This window comes from Camelus bactrianus, chromosome X (assembly GCF_048773025.1).
Source record: "Camelus bactrianus isolate YW-2024 breed Bactrian camel chromosome X, ASM4877302v1, whole genome shotgun sequence".
Lineage (NCBI taxonomy): Eukaryota > Metazoa > Chordata > Mammalia > Artiodactyla > Camelidae > Camelus > Camelus bactrianus.
The window spans coordinates 42,150,100-42,164,045 of record NC_133575.1 but is presented as its reverse complement, the minus strand read 5'-3'; the positions used below and the strand labels follow the sequence as shown (position 1 = coordinate 42,164,045).

Genomic DNA, 13,946 nt, shown 5'->3' with positions numbered 1-13,946 from the left:
ATAACATTTTATAATCCATCGTTCTTGGAGGTGTACCCAATGGTCTTTTTTTTGACATATAATTCTTCTTATATATTGCTGGATATTTCTCCAGCTTCTTTGAGATATGTTTGACATATAACATTATGTAAGTTTTAGGTGTATAGTGTCATGATTTGATACATGTATGTATTATGAAATGATTACCACAATAAGGTTAGTTAACACATCCATCACTTCACATTGTATTTGTGTGTGTGTGTGTGTGTGTGTGGTGAGAACTTTTAAGATTTACTCTCTTGGAGTTATCCTGAAAAGACTGAGAATTAAAATCCACATTAAAACAGACAAATGTACATATGCACACAAAATTTAAAAATATGCTCTTTAAAACAAACATAAAACATAAAATACAAAATTCATTTAATAATAATGATCAAGCAAATACTGACTTAAAGGTATCAGGAGTGATGATATTAAAAATAAGAGCAAAATGAAGCCAGATAATTCAATATTTTTTGGTAAAAAGAGTTATATGAATCATTCAAAAATACTTCAGAAAAAATAACTTCCCAGATATATAATCTGTTCAGGAATATAGGAATTATGAAGCTACTCATTTCCATTTGATGAAGTTACCTAGTTAATGCCAATGCCATATCAAAGTAGGAAAGAAAAAGGCTACTTGCTGGAAAAAAATTAGTGCATAATATTATTTATAAAATGAATGTAGAATTGTAATAAAAAGTGAAAAAATAACTTACAAAAAAAGACTGACTCTCTTGGCAACTTTGCAGTATACAATCCAGTATTGTTAACTATAGTCACCATGGTTTATTTTAGGTCCTCCAAAACTTATTCATCTTATAACCAGAAGTTTGTACCCTTTCACCACCATCACCCATTCTTCCCCAACCCTACCCCTGGCAACCAACAATCTACTCTCTGTTTTGGTGAGATTGGTTATTTTTAGATTCCATATATAAGTTAGATCATACAGTATATTTGTTCTCTGTCTGTCTTATTTCACTTAGCATAATATCTTCCAGGTTATCCATGCTGATGTAAATGACAGAATTTCCTTCTTTTCTAAAGCTGAATATTCCATTGTGTGTGTGTGTGTGTGTGGGTGTGTGTGTATCACATTTTCTTTATCCATTCATCCTTCACTCAATACTTAGATTATTTCCATGTCTTGACTATTGTGAATAATGCTGTGATGAACATGGGACTGCAGATATCTCTTCACAATAATGATTTCATTTCTTTCAGCTATATTCAGAGAAATGGAATTTCTAGATCTTACGTTGGGTTCTATTTTAAAATTTTTGAGGAAACTCCACACCATTTTCCACAGTGGCTGTACCAATTTACACTCCCATCAACAGTACACAGGGTTCCCTTTTCTCCACATCCTCCCCAGCGCTTATCTGTTGTCTTTTTGATAATAGCCATTCTTTTAAAGCAGTTTTAGGTTCACAGCAAAACTGAGTGGAAAGTGCAGAGTGTTCCCACATACACCCTATTCCCCATGGTACACATCTTCCCACTACAGACATTCTGTACCATAGTGGTATATATGTTACAATCAATGAATCTACTGAGACATCATTTTCACCCAAATTCCATAGTTTACATTGGGGTTCACTCTTGGTGGTGTACATTTCATGGATTTTGACAGATGTATAATAACCAATGTAGTACCATACAGAAGAGTTTCACTGCCCTAAAAATTTTCTGTCTTCTATCCATCCCTCCCTCCACAACTCAACCCTGGCAACTGATGATCCTTTTATTGTCTCCATAGTTTTGTCTTTTCTGGAATATCATATAGTTGGAAACATATAGTATGTAGCCTTTTCGAATTGGCTTCTTTCACTTAGTAATATGCATTTAGTTTCCTTCATGTCTTTTCATGGCTTAATAGCTCATTCTTCTTATCTGAGTAGTATTTCATTGTTTGGACATGTCATGTTTATTTATACAATCACCTACTGAAGGACATCTTGGTTCTATCCAAGTTTTAGCAATTGTGAATAAAGCTGCTATAAATATTCATGTGCAGGTCTCTGCATAGACATAAGGCTTCAATTTATTTGGATAAATATCAGGGAGCACAATTTGCAGGATTGTATAGCAAGAGTATGTTTAGTTTTGTAAGAAACTGTCAAGCTGTATTCCAAAGCGTCTGTACCACTTTGCATTCCTGTCAGCAATGAATAAGAATTCCCATTGCTCCACATACTCACCATCATTTGGTCTTGTTACTGTTTTGGATTTTTGCTATTTTAATAGGTGTGTAGTGATATCTCATTTTAATTTGCAAGTCACTAATGATGTAGATAGATAGATAGACAGATAGATAGATATAGATATATCTATAAAAGAGAGTCTAGCTGTGTTCCTAGAAAGAAGAAATGGATTTGTCAGCTAGCATTCTGACATACTTTTCATTTTTTAATGTCTTTTTTATACTGAAGTATAGTTGATATACAATGTTATATGTTACAGGTGTATATAGTGATTGACAATTTTTAAAGGTTAAGCTCCACTTATAGTTATTATAAAATATTGGCTATATTCCCTGTGTTGTACAAAATATCCTTGCAGCTTATTTATGTTGAAAATCCTTGATTTCTATCCTTTTTTTAATTGAAGTATAGTTGGTTTATAATGTTGTCTTAATTTGTAGTGTAAAGCATAGTGTTTCAGTTATACACACATATACATATTCCTTTTCATATTTGTTTTCATTATACATTATTACAAAATATTGAATATAGTTCCCTGTGCTATTCAGTAGAATTTGTTTATCTTTTATCCCTTGTTGGTTATCTATTTTATATACAGTAGTGTGTATCTGCAAATCCTGAACTCCCAATTTATCCCTCCACCCCACCCTTTCCCTCCGAACCACAAGTTTGTTTTCTATGTTTGAGTCTGTTTCTGTTTTGTAAATACGTTCATTTGTGTCATTTTAATAAGTTAATTTGTGTCATTTTTTCAGATTCCACATATGAGTGATATCACATGGTATTTTTCTTTTTCTGGCTTACTTCATTTAGTATGAAAATCTTTAAGTCCATCTATGCTGGAAATGGCATTAGTTTATTCTTTTTTAATGGCTGAGTAGTATTCCATTATATATATACATATATATATATACATATATATATATATATAAACAACTTTACCCAGTCATCTGTCTGACATACTTTTTAAATAAAAACCATTGAAGATATAAATTTTACTCAGTATTGCTTTAGCACTTTAGATTCTGTTATAAAGTATTATCATTATCATTATTCTCCAGATACTCTGTAGTTACTGTTTTTTTTTTTAATGTCCAAGTGGTCAAGGGTTTTGTTTCCTGATTACATTATTAATTTCTGGTTTTATTGCATTACAATCAAATAATGTCTGTTTTATTTCTGTGTCTTGGAATTTATTCAGATTTCTCTTGTGGTCAAATTTGTAAATGTTCAAAGGGCACATGAAAAGAAAATGAGTTTTCTATTTTCAGGCTATAGAGTATAGTTCTATTAAATCTTCCATACTAATGATGTTATTTAGGTATTCTCTGTCCTTTCTTTTTGTTGTTTTTATTCCTTTAAATGCCTGCCACAGATTGAGAGAGGTAAATTAAAATTTATATGTTTATGTTCTTATAATTCTTATAGTTTGATATCAGAATCCACCAAAGATATCACACATGTAACACACAAAATGATAAACCAATAATTTCTAAATATTAGGAAACCAAATTCATCAACATTTTAAAAATAATAATACACCATGACCAAATAGGGTTTACTCCAGAAATGCAACAATGACTTAATTTTGAGAAATTTATGATTATTATAATTCAATACAGAAAAACCATATGATTGTCTCTAGAAGCTGAAAAAGCATGTAATTCAATTCAATATTTACTGATTTTTTTAAAAAAACTTCTAACTAAAACAGAAAACAGATGGATACAATCTAAAAAAGTCTATTTAAAGCTAAAAGCCAATACCATCCTCAATGAGAAAACAGAAGCAAGCTACTATATAACTTCAAAAGGTTTCCTACTATTTTGATTATTTCATAATAAAATGTTAATAGAATCTTATATTGTGGTTGTGGTTTGGAAGACTTTGTACCTTATATTTAGTCAGAGTTAAAACTTGATTAAATTAGATATTAAATCTAGTGACCTAAGAGCAATAATGTCACATTAAACAATGATGATCCTATTTTTATACTCAATACTATACTTCCATAAAAAGCAAGGTAAAAAATATTCTTATTCCAAGTAGTGTGCCAAAGAGTTAAAATACAGACATACAGTAGGGAAAAATCAGTTCTAAAGAACCATTCAACTGGTTATCAAGTATTGCAGTGGTACAAATTTCTGGTGATAAAAGACTAGGTTATTAAGATTTGAAACCCCCTTTATAACTGTGTTACCAAACTCCCAGTTTCACCATACCTGTTTCTTTCAGGAGATTCCAGATGTCTCTACATTTATGGATCTGCTGAAGTGCACGATTCAGTAACCTGGTCTATTTGGTAACAATGAAATGAGAAAATTAGTCTCAACCAAACAAAACTTAAAGCAAATAAAAATAATTTTATATCATTTTCATTAAAAACAGTTAAAAATAAATAACAGAAAAACAACAGCATAAACTAAGTATTTTAGAATTTATATATAAATACTGGCTTTTATTTTTACTTTTCCTTAATGTTCCAGGAAATTGAAGATTAAATAGAAAATCTTAAGTATTATCAATTTCTTTAATAATCTAGGACAGAAGAAAAAGCACTTCCAGAACAATGGAGTGAGGACATCCACAAATCCTCTCCCCAGCAAAACTACCATAATTGGTGAAAATTACAAACATAATCACGTAACATCAGAGAATTGCCCTAGAGTATATAGCAAATGGGGAAACATCTATTCCAGGAAACTACTAAGTCTCAGTAAGAACAGTGAGTACTTGTGGCAGGTAAGCCGTGATCTGCTCACCACCTGCCCCTAGCTCACTGTGATGTAAGTGTACTTTTAGGTGGGTGTGGCCAGAAGAAGATGGGGCTCACTCTACTCTCAGCTTCCAGGCTAGGTATGGCCAGAAGAGGCAAGCTGCCAGCACTTCTCACCCTCCTCTCCAAGATCTGTATTGCAGAAGCTCTATTATAAACAAGTACACCTGAGAAGCCTGGACTGCTCTTCTACCCAGTGCTATACCAGGCATAGCAAATTGAGAATACTGAGTCTCAATTGCATTTACCTTAGCTTGTTTATAGGATAGAGTTTCCATGCTGGGGGAGGTAAACTAAGAATGCTAGGAACTACAACTTCTGCCCAGACCCTGACTCAGAAAGCTGAGTTGTCACTCTGATACAAATGGGCCACTGTCCCTGCCTCTAGCTCCAAAACAGTGGTATAGAGTTTCTGCTTAGGAGGAGAGGTAGGTCATTAGAAGTGTGAGCTCTGTAGCTCACCCTAAGGGGACAGACTAACTGGAACAGGGCATGGGGAATTTTATGGCACTATTGAAAAATGAAGATTTTGGTGTGAGCAATTGAGAGGAGGTTGGTAACTCAATATTGACAAGCAAAACAGTAGACTGGCTAGTTGTTTACAGAGAAAACCAGGGGAAGAGAAAGCTAGGATCCCTACCCCTTTAAAGGGGTCTTACTTTAATTGGATCAGACAGTGGAGTAATTTATGCCAAAGAGCATTTTCAAACACACACACATACATGGAGCACTCACCTAGCAATTAGTCAAGACTTACATCTGTGTGTGATACCAGTAGAAGAAGACCAATCAGAAATAACCAGGAGATCACAGAAAGAGAGAATCAAAAATAACTCTGCTAAAACTACTTTCCTCTTCTTTGGGGGGAAGGGTCAGAGTGATTGCAAAGGAGAAGACTGTGATCTCTGAGGAGTGATATTAGAAGCTGTATCCTACTACACAGCTGGGGGAAATAGATTTCATTTAACTAGCCCAGCCAAGTCACTAAACTAATAATTAAGCAAATATTAACAACAAATCCCAGAGGGGGCAATTGGTATCCAAAGACGTGCCAATATATTGTGCAAAATGTCCAGTTTTCAACAAAAAATTATAAGATATGCAAAGAAACAGTAAACTATGACACATGCAAGAACAAAGTAGGCAATAGGAAGTGACTTTTAAAAGGTCCAATGTTGAAACTTAGAAGACACAGATTTCAAAGCAGCTATTTTAAATATGTTCAAACAACTAAAGGAAATCATGCTTAACGAAGGAAGTTACAATGACAATGTCAGGAAATAGACTCTTGATTTTAAAAAAGGCAGTGGGATAACATATTTAATGTGATAAAAGAAAATACTGATCAACCAAGGATCTAATATCCAGCAAAATAATCTTTCAGAACTGAAAGCAAAAAAAGAAATAAAAACAATTCCAAGAAAAACAAAAGCTGAGAGAATCTTTGTGCTAGCAGAACCATTTTGTAAAAAATGCTTTCAGGCTGAAAGAAAGTGATAACAGACAGTAATTTGAATCCAAATGAAAACACAGAGTACACTATGCAAAAGTAACTATGTAACTATAAAAGAGTATAAATATGTATTTCTTCTTTCTCCTCTTAACTGTTCTAAAAAAAAATTGTATAAAACTATACATAGTTTTTTCTAATACCTAACAGATATCCATAGACCATTTCATCAACCCAAGGAAAAAAATACATTCTTCTCAAGCATACATGGTACTTTATCCAGGACACACCATATGTTAGGACACAACACAAGCTTCAAATAAATTTAAAATAACGTGAAGTCACACAAAGTATGTATTCTGTCCACAGTGGGATAAGATTAGAAATCATAAGAGAATAGAATTTAAGAAACAAACACGTGGATATTAAACAACAGATTCCTATATAAATGATTCAAAGAAGAAATCACAATGAAAATTAGAAAATATTTTGAGATGAACAAAAAGGAAAAGAAACCTTATGGGATGCTGCTCAAGCTGTGTGCTATGATTTTAATGTGTGCCCCAAATTCATATGTTAAAATCAAAGCCCCAAAGGTGAAGGTATTAGTAGGTGAGGCCTTTGATAGATACTAAAGTCATAAGGGTGGAGCCCTCATATGTGAGATTTGCACCCTTTATAAGAAGTTTCAAAGAGATCCCCAGCCCTTTCCAACCATGTGAGGATACAGCAAGAAGGTAGCTGTGAACAAGGAAGAGAGCCCTCACCAGAAAATCCAACCATGCTGGCACCTTGATCTTGGACTTCTAGTCTCCAGAACTGTGAGAAATAAATTTCTGTTCTTTATAAGCTACCTAGTCTATTATGTTTTGTTATTGCAGCTTGAACAGACTAAGACAGAAAATTGGTACTGAGAGTGGGGTGCTGCTATAACAAATACCCCAAAATATGGAAGCAGCTTTGGAACTGAATAATGGATAGAGTCTAGAAGAGTTTGGAGGTGCATGCTAGAAAGTCTAAATTGCTGTGAATGTACTGTTCAGGGAAATTCTCTTGATGACCAAGAAAGAGGAGAGGAGAGCTGTAGATAAAGCCTCAATCTTCTTAGAGAATATCTAAGTGGCTGTGAACAGAATGTTGGTAGAAACATGGACAGCAATGGTCATTCTGATGAGGTCTTGGATGGGAATGAGGAACATTGGAAACTAGAGGAAAGGTCAACCATGTTAAAAAGTGGCAAAGAGCTTGGGTGAATTGTGTTTATGTTCCTAGTATTTTATTATTTTGGTGGGGGGTAGGTAATTAGGTTTGTTTGTTTAATGGAGGTACTGGGGATTGAATCCAGGACATCGCACATGTGTATGCACTCTACCACTGAGCTCTGCCTTCTCCCATCCAGTGTATTATAGAAGGTAAACACTTTATGAGTGATGAAATTGATATTTGGTTTAAGAAATTTCTAAGCAAAGTGCTGAAGAAGTGACTTGGTTTCTCTTGAATGCTTATAATAAAATGTGAGAAGAGAGAAATGATTTAGAGGTGGAATTGTTAATCAAAAATTAAGCAGAATTTCAAAATCTGGAAAATTCTCAGCCCATCAATATTTAAAGAAATTAGAAAGCCTGATAGGGAGAGAACCCCAAAGGTGTGGCTGAATTTGATAAGTAGGTTGCTGTGGATGGATTATCTCAACAGAAACTAAGAGCTATTCATTAAGACAACAGGGAGATTAGTCAGCCATCTAAACAGAAGCCAGGACCTACTGTCCAAGGCAAAGGAAGAATGAAATGACCCCCAAAAGCAGATGAGAGATCTTTGGGGCTGGATCTCCCACCACAGGCCTAGTGTGCAAGGGCCTGGAGGGCAGAAGAATTTCAAAAGAGGGGCCCACTGCTGCCCAGCGCTCTCACCTCCTAGGCTCTGCTCTTCAAATTCTGGCACCACTCTCCTCAGCTGTCCCAAGTGCAGCATGGGTGGTTGTGGTTGCCCCTCCAGAAGGCACAGGTTGCAAACCCCTTGAAGGCATCAGCTTGGTGCCTTCTCCCTAGTATGCAGAGTACAATAACTGGAGGTGTTGCTGCCCCTCCTTGATTTCAAAAGATGCCTCAGAGTCCCTCAGGGCCTGGGCAAAGAACCTCTGTAGGGGAGAGGCCACTGCAGAAAAGCCCCAGTAGGGCAATGCCCAGCAGAGCCTTCCACCGCAGACCCATAGAGCCATCTTGTGGGATTCCAGCCTGAACCTAACCTTGAGAGCTACAGCATAGACTGCACTTAGCAGAGCCATGCAGATGGAGTCTAGAGGCTTGAAGGCCCAACCTCAGCCCCAGTGGGTTCAAAATGTGAGGCACCAAGACAAGGAGGATTGTTTTCAAGCCTTGCAGTTTAATGTTGTTTTCTCCATTAGATTTTAGGCTTACCTGGGCCCTGTTACTCCTTTTTTTCCCCTTCTATTTCTTCCTTTTGGAATAGGAATGTCTATCCTATACCTGTTGCACCATTGTAATTTGGAAACATATAACTTGTTTGATTTCATAGGTTCACTGCTGGAGAGCAATCTGCCTTGAGTCTTACCCATATCTGGTTTAGAAGATATTTAGGTGAGACTTTAGACTTAGACTTCTGAGTCAATGCTGGAATGAGTTAAGATTTTGGGGGCTATTGGGGTAGAATGAATGCATTTTATATGAGAGAAGGGCATGAATTTTTGGGATCCAGGGATGGAATGATGTAGCTTGAATGTGTGCCCCCCAGATTCATATATTGAAATCTTAAGCCCCAAAAGTGAAGGTATTAGTAGGCGAAGCCTTTGGGATGTACCAAAGTCATGAAGTTGGAGCCCTTGTGAATGGGATTCATGTCTTGTAAAAGAGGCTCCAGGGAGATCCCTAGCCCATTCCACCATGTGAGGACACAGTGAGAGGGTGTCAGCTATGAATCAGGAAGAGGGCCCTTACCAGATATGACCATGCTAACACCTTGATCTTGGACATGCAGCATCCATAACTGTGAGAAATAAATTCCTGTTCTTTATAAGCTACCCAGTTTGCGATATTTTAGTTACAGTGTCTCAAACAGGCTAAGACACGGTGCTTAGAGGAAAATTTATAGCTGTAAAAGCTGATATTACAAAAAGAGATCTCTCAAATCAATAACCTAAACTTAACCTCAAGAAACTGGAAAAAGAACAGCAAACTAAACCCTAAGCAATCAGAAGGGAGAAAATAATAAAGACTAGAATGAGAATGAATAAGATAGAGACTAGAAATATAGTAGAAAAAAATAAAAACAAAAGTTGGTTCTTGAAAAAGATCAACAAAATCGATAAACCTTTGCATACACTGACCAAGCAGAAAAAAGAGAAGACACAAATAAATAAAATTGGGAGTGAAAGAGGAGGCATCATTACCAATCTTACAGAAATAAGAAGGATGATTATAAGGGAATACTATGAACAATGTAAACCAACAAATTAGATAACTTAGATTGTAAAGGCAACATTTCTAGAAACATAAACTACTGAAACTGACTCAAAGAGAAATAGAAAATGTGAATAGACTATAAAAAGAAAGAAGTAAAAAAATTTATACTCTGAAAAGTACAAAATATTTTTGAAAAAAATTAAAGCCCTAAATAGATGGAAAGATAGCCCATGTTCATGGGTTAAAAGACAATATTATTAAGATTGCAATACTCTCCAAACTGATCTACACATTCAGTGCTATCCCTATCAAAATCCCAGATGGCTTCTTTTGCAGAAGTTGACAAGTTGCTGCTAACATTCATATGGAAATTCAAGGGACCCAGAATAGTCAAAACATTCTTGAAAAAGAAGAACAAAGTTAGAGGACTAACATATCTCTATTTCAAAACTTACTACAAAGCTACAGTAATCAATAGTATTGTCACAAGGACAGATATAGACATCAATGGAATAAAATTGAGGTGCTAGAAATAAACCTTCTCATTTATAGTCAATTGATTTTCAGTAAGGGTGCCAAAATAATTCAAAGGGGAAAAAAGAGTCTTCAAAAAATGGTGTTGGGTTTCTTCAACATGTCTGGTAAACCCACCACCAAGATCTTCAGGAAATGCAGCAGCAAAGATACGTAATTCTACAGTAGTAGTCAAGAGAACATTCTCACCTCATAAAGAAGAGTCCCAAGAAAACCAAAACAGAAGAGGATGAAACAAGTGAAGATGCTAACTGTCTTGCTTTGAGTGGACATGATAAAACAGAAACAAAGGAACAACTTGATACAGAGACAAATACAACTCAATCAGAAACCATTCAGACGACTTCTCTGTTGGCCTCTCAGAAAACATCCAGTACAGACCTTTCTGATACCCCTGCTCTCCCTGCAAATCCTATTCCTGTTATCAAGAATTCAATAAAACTGAGATTGAATCAGTAAAAACAACCTCAGGGGTCCATAAACAGCATCTGCCAACTCAACCTGTTGTCTTCAAATGCTAAAAAAGGAGAATGGAGGGTACAAGACTAGACATGACTGAAAATGGATTTAGGTTTTTTTTGTGACCTCCCTTACTGAGCTAAGCAGCACTTGATCGGAAGTCCAGGTTAGTATGTGAAGCCAAGAGTACTATTATCGTGTTAGCAACAGTTGCATTAACTATTTAAAAAAATTAGTGCCTTAAAAAAACCCCTCAAGTTCTATTTGTATCCATAATTGATATCTGGAGTGGGTTTATGCTTGATACATTGTTTGGAAAATTTGCAACACAAACTGGCATAAGAATTCCTTATTCTGATGATGCACTTTTATATATTTTTATTAGAAAGTAGAACTAGTTTTAGATTTTCAGCTTGATGGATTTTCATTTTCTCCTGAAGAATTTCCTCTACCATTAGTCTTCAAATTGGATGCATTATTTAAAAAAATTGGATGCTATTGTGCAGTGGTGTACTGTTATACTTCAGAGAAAGGATAAGAGTACATCTAGTTCAGTCTCTATGAGGTAGCTGTACCCTTAAAAACGAAACTTCAACTCTAGCGTATATATTTGACATTGAAAGGATAATTAGGAGATACTTTTTTTTTGATGGGGTCATGATTAAGAAATGATATTGGTTTTATTTATAGAATTGTTTAGAGTGCATACAAATCAGAGATCAGCCAGCAAATATTTTCCTTTGAGCTTATTAAAGCTCCATATTCTTTAGCCTTCAATCTATTTTCTTTGAAACAAAGCTTTTTGCTCCTTCCCCCTTCTTTTCCTTTCTCCCTTTTTGCTTGCATAAAGTAGGACTTACTTTACAAAAAACAAAATGCCAGTATTTTCATAAGCCATGATGTGAAACCAGTGACCCTGTGGCCACATGGCACAGAACACTAAATTTTGGTCCCATGGCTGAAACTGTATGGTGACTAAAATAATGCCTGTGAAACATGATATCTATCTTGAATGGCCAGTTGATCTCTAAATATGCAGAATTTTGTACACTCCACAGTAATCTTGTCTATAGTAAAGTTGATTTTCAATTTTAAATATGTGGGCAAAAGGCATTTTCTCCAAGAATTTTAAACTAAATTTTATTTTTAAACGGTTGACCAAAATTTGTCAGTAAATTTTACATGTAGAAACATTTTAAAATCATTTCTAGCAAGCACTTGACACCTAGTTAGCTCCCTACTCCTTTTTCATTTTATCTGTCAATAGCTTAAGAACTCCTTTCTTTAAAGAAATAATTCCTCATAATTAAGCAACAGAGCATTCATCTTTACAAAATATAAGGGATGCCGATGTTGATAAACTTAGCTATTTTTTCTTAATCTGGACAAAGCAGACCCAACATTTTTTCCTGATGAGCATGCTTTATGAATCCTCCATTGTGCTCCCTTCTGTCACACATACATTATTCATGTTAAAGTGAGGTTACTTAAAGACTTCCCCTATCCTTCTAAATTAATTTTCCAAATTTGGAGCATAGTCTTTTCCCCCTTAGGCGATGCATTAATTGAAGCTTTCTTTTCACCATACTTTAGAATGTTTAGTTCACACTGTTTCTACTTCCCACACCTTTGCTCCACACAGTCACCTTGCCCTCTTCTCACCACCTAAGAAAAAAAGATGGTCAAACTACCAGGTGAAGCATACAAGGTGTCTGTGTGTTTTGTGTAGCTTCAGAGTTAGATTGAAATTGCCAGGCACAGATTTAGTCTTGTCATTTTGTTTATACACTGGGGAAAGGATTCAGTTTATTAAACATCTCATGTAACTGTACTCAAGTTTTGCCAAGCTGGAAACTTGGACCTTTTCTGTGTAGTGACTTTTTAATTCTAGTTTTCATAACCTGGAGATCAGATTGTTGTTTTCACATGATGTACATAGTGTCTCATGACTGGAGTTTGCTTTGTTTTATAGTATCTGTACTCCTTGTAACTTTAAACAGATGATGTACTTCTCCACTGAAAACACAGTAAAAAAAAAACAGCACAAGAAATGGTCTTAGGACAACTGGATATTTAAATGCAAACAAATAAAGAAGGACCACTATCTCATACCATACACAAAATTTAACTCAACATGGATCATAGACCTAAATGTAAGAACTAAAAATATAAAAACTCTTAGAAGAAAACACAGGGGTGAAACTTCATGACCTTGGATTAGGCAATGGCCTTAGACATGACACCAAAAGCACAAATAACAACATAAATAAATAAAATGGGCAGCATCAAAATTAAAAATGTTTGTGAGTCAAAGGGCACTAGCAAGAAAGGGAAAAGGCAAACTACATAATGGGAGAGAATAACTGCAAATTGTATCTGATAACAGTTCATGTATATCAAGACTATATAAAGAACTAATAGAACTCAGTAATAAAAAGGCAAATAACCCTATTAAAATCGGAAAAAATCTGAATAGACATTTTCCAAAGAAGATACATAAATGGCAAATGAGCACATGAAAAGATGCTCAACAACTTTTGTCATTAGCCATCAGTCATGATATCATTAGTAATCAGGGAAATGAGACAGTATTTCATATTCAACTAGGATGGCCATAATCCAAAGGACATAATAGCCAGTGGTGGCAAGGAAGTGAAGAAAGTGGAACCCTCATCCAGTACTGGTGGAAATGTAAAATGATACAGCTGCTTTGGAAAATAGTCTGGCAATTCCTCAAATGATTAAACACAGAGTTACCACATGACCCAGTAGTTCCCCTCCTAGGTATATATTCAACAGAAATGAAAACACATCCATACAAAATTTGTACATGAAATTTTGTCACAGCATTATTCATAATAGCTGAAAACTGGAAAAAAACCAGTATCTATCAATGGATGAATAAATAAACAAAATGTGGTATATTCATACAATGTAGTATTATTCAGCCATAAAAAGGAATGAATTACTGACACATTTTGTAATATGGATGGACCTTCAAAATATTATTGAAAAATTACCAAAAAAGGACCCCATCAGAAAAGACTATAAATTGTATGATGACATTTATATGAAAT

General features: G+C 35.0%; 1 protein-coding gene across 1 annotated transcript in view; it reads right to left on the bottom strand.

Moving 5' to 3' along the window:
* TEX11 (testis expressed 11) overlaps positions 1 to 13,946 on the bottom strand; it is a 299,458-nt gene that overhangs the window by 66,432 nt on the left and 219,080 nt on the right. The window contains exon 26 of the mRNA XM_045509206.2: positions 4,454 to 4,521. Coding sequence (XP_045365162.2) covers positions 4,454 to 4,521 — 68 coding nt within the window. The remainder of the gene's footprint in view (positions 1 to 4,453; positions 4,522 to 13,946) is intronic.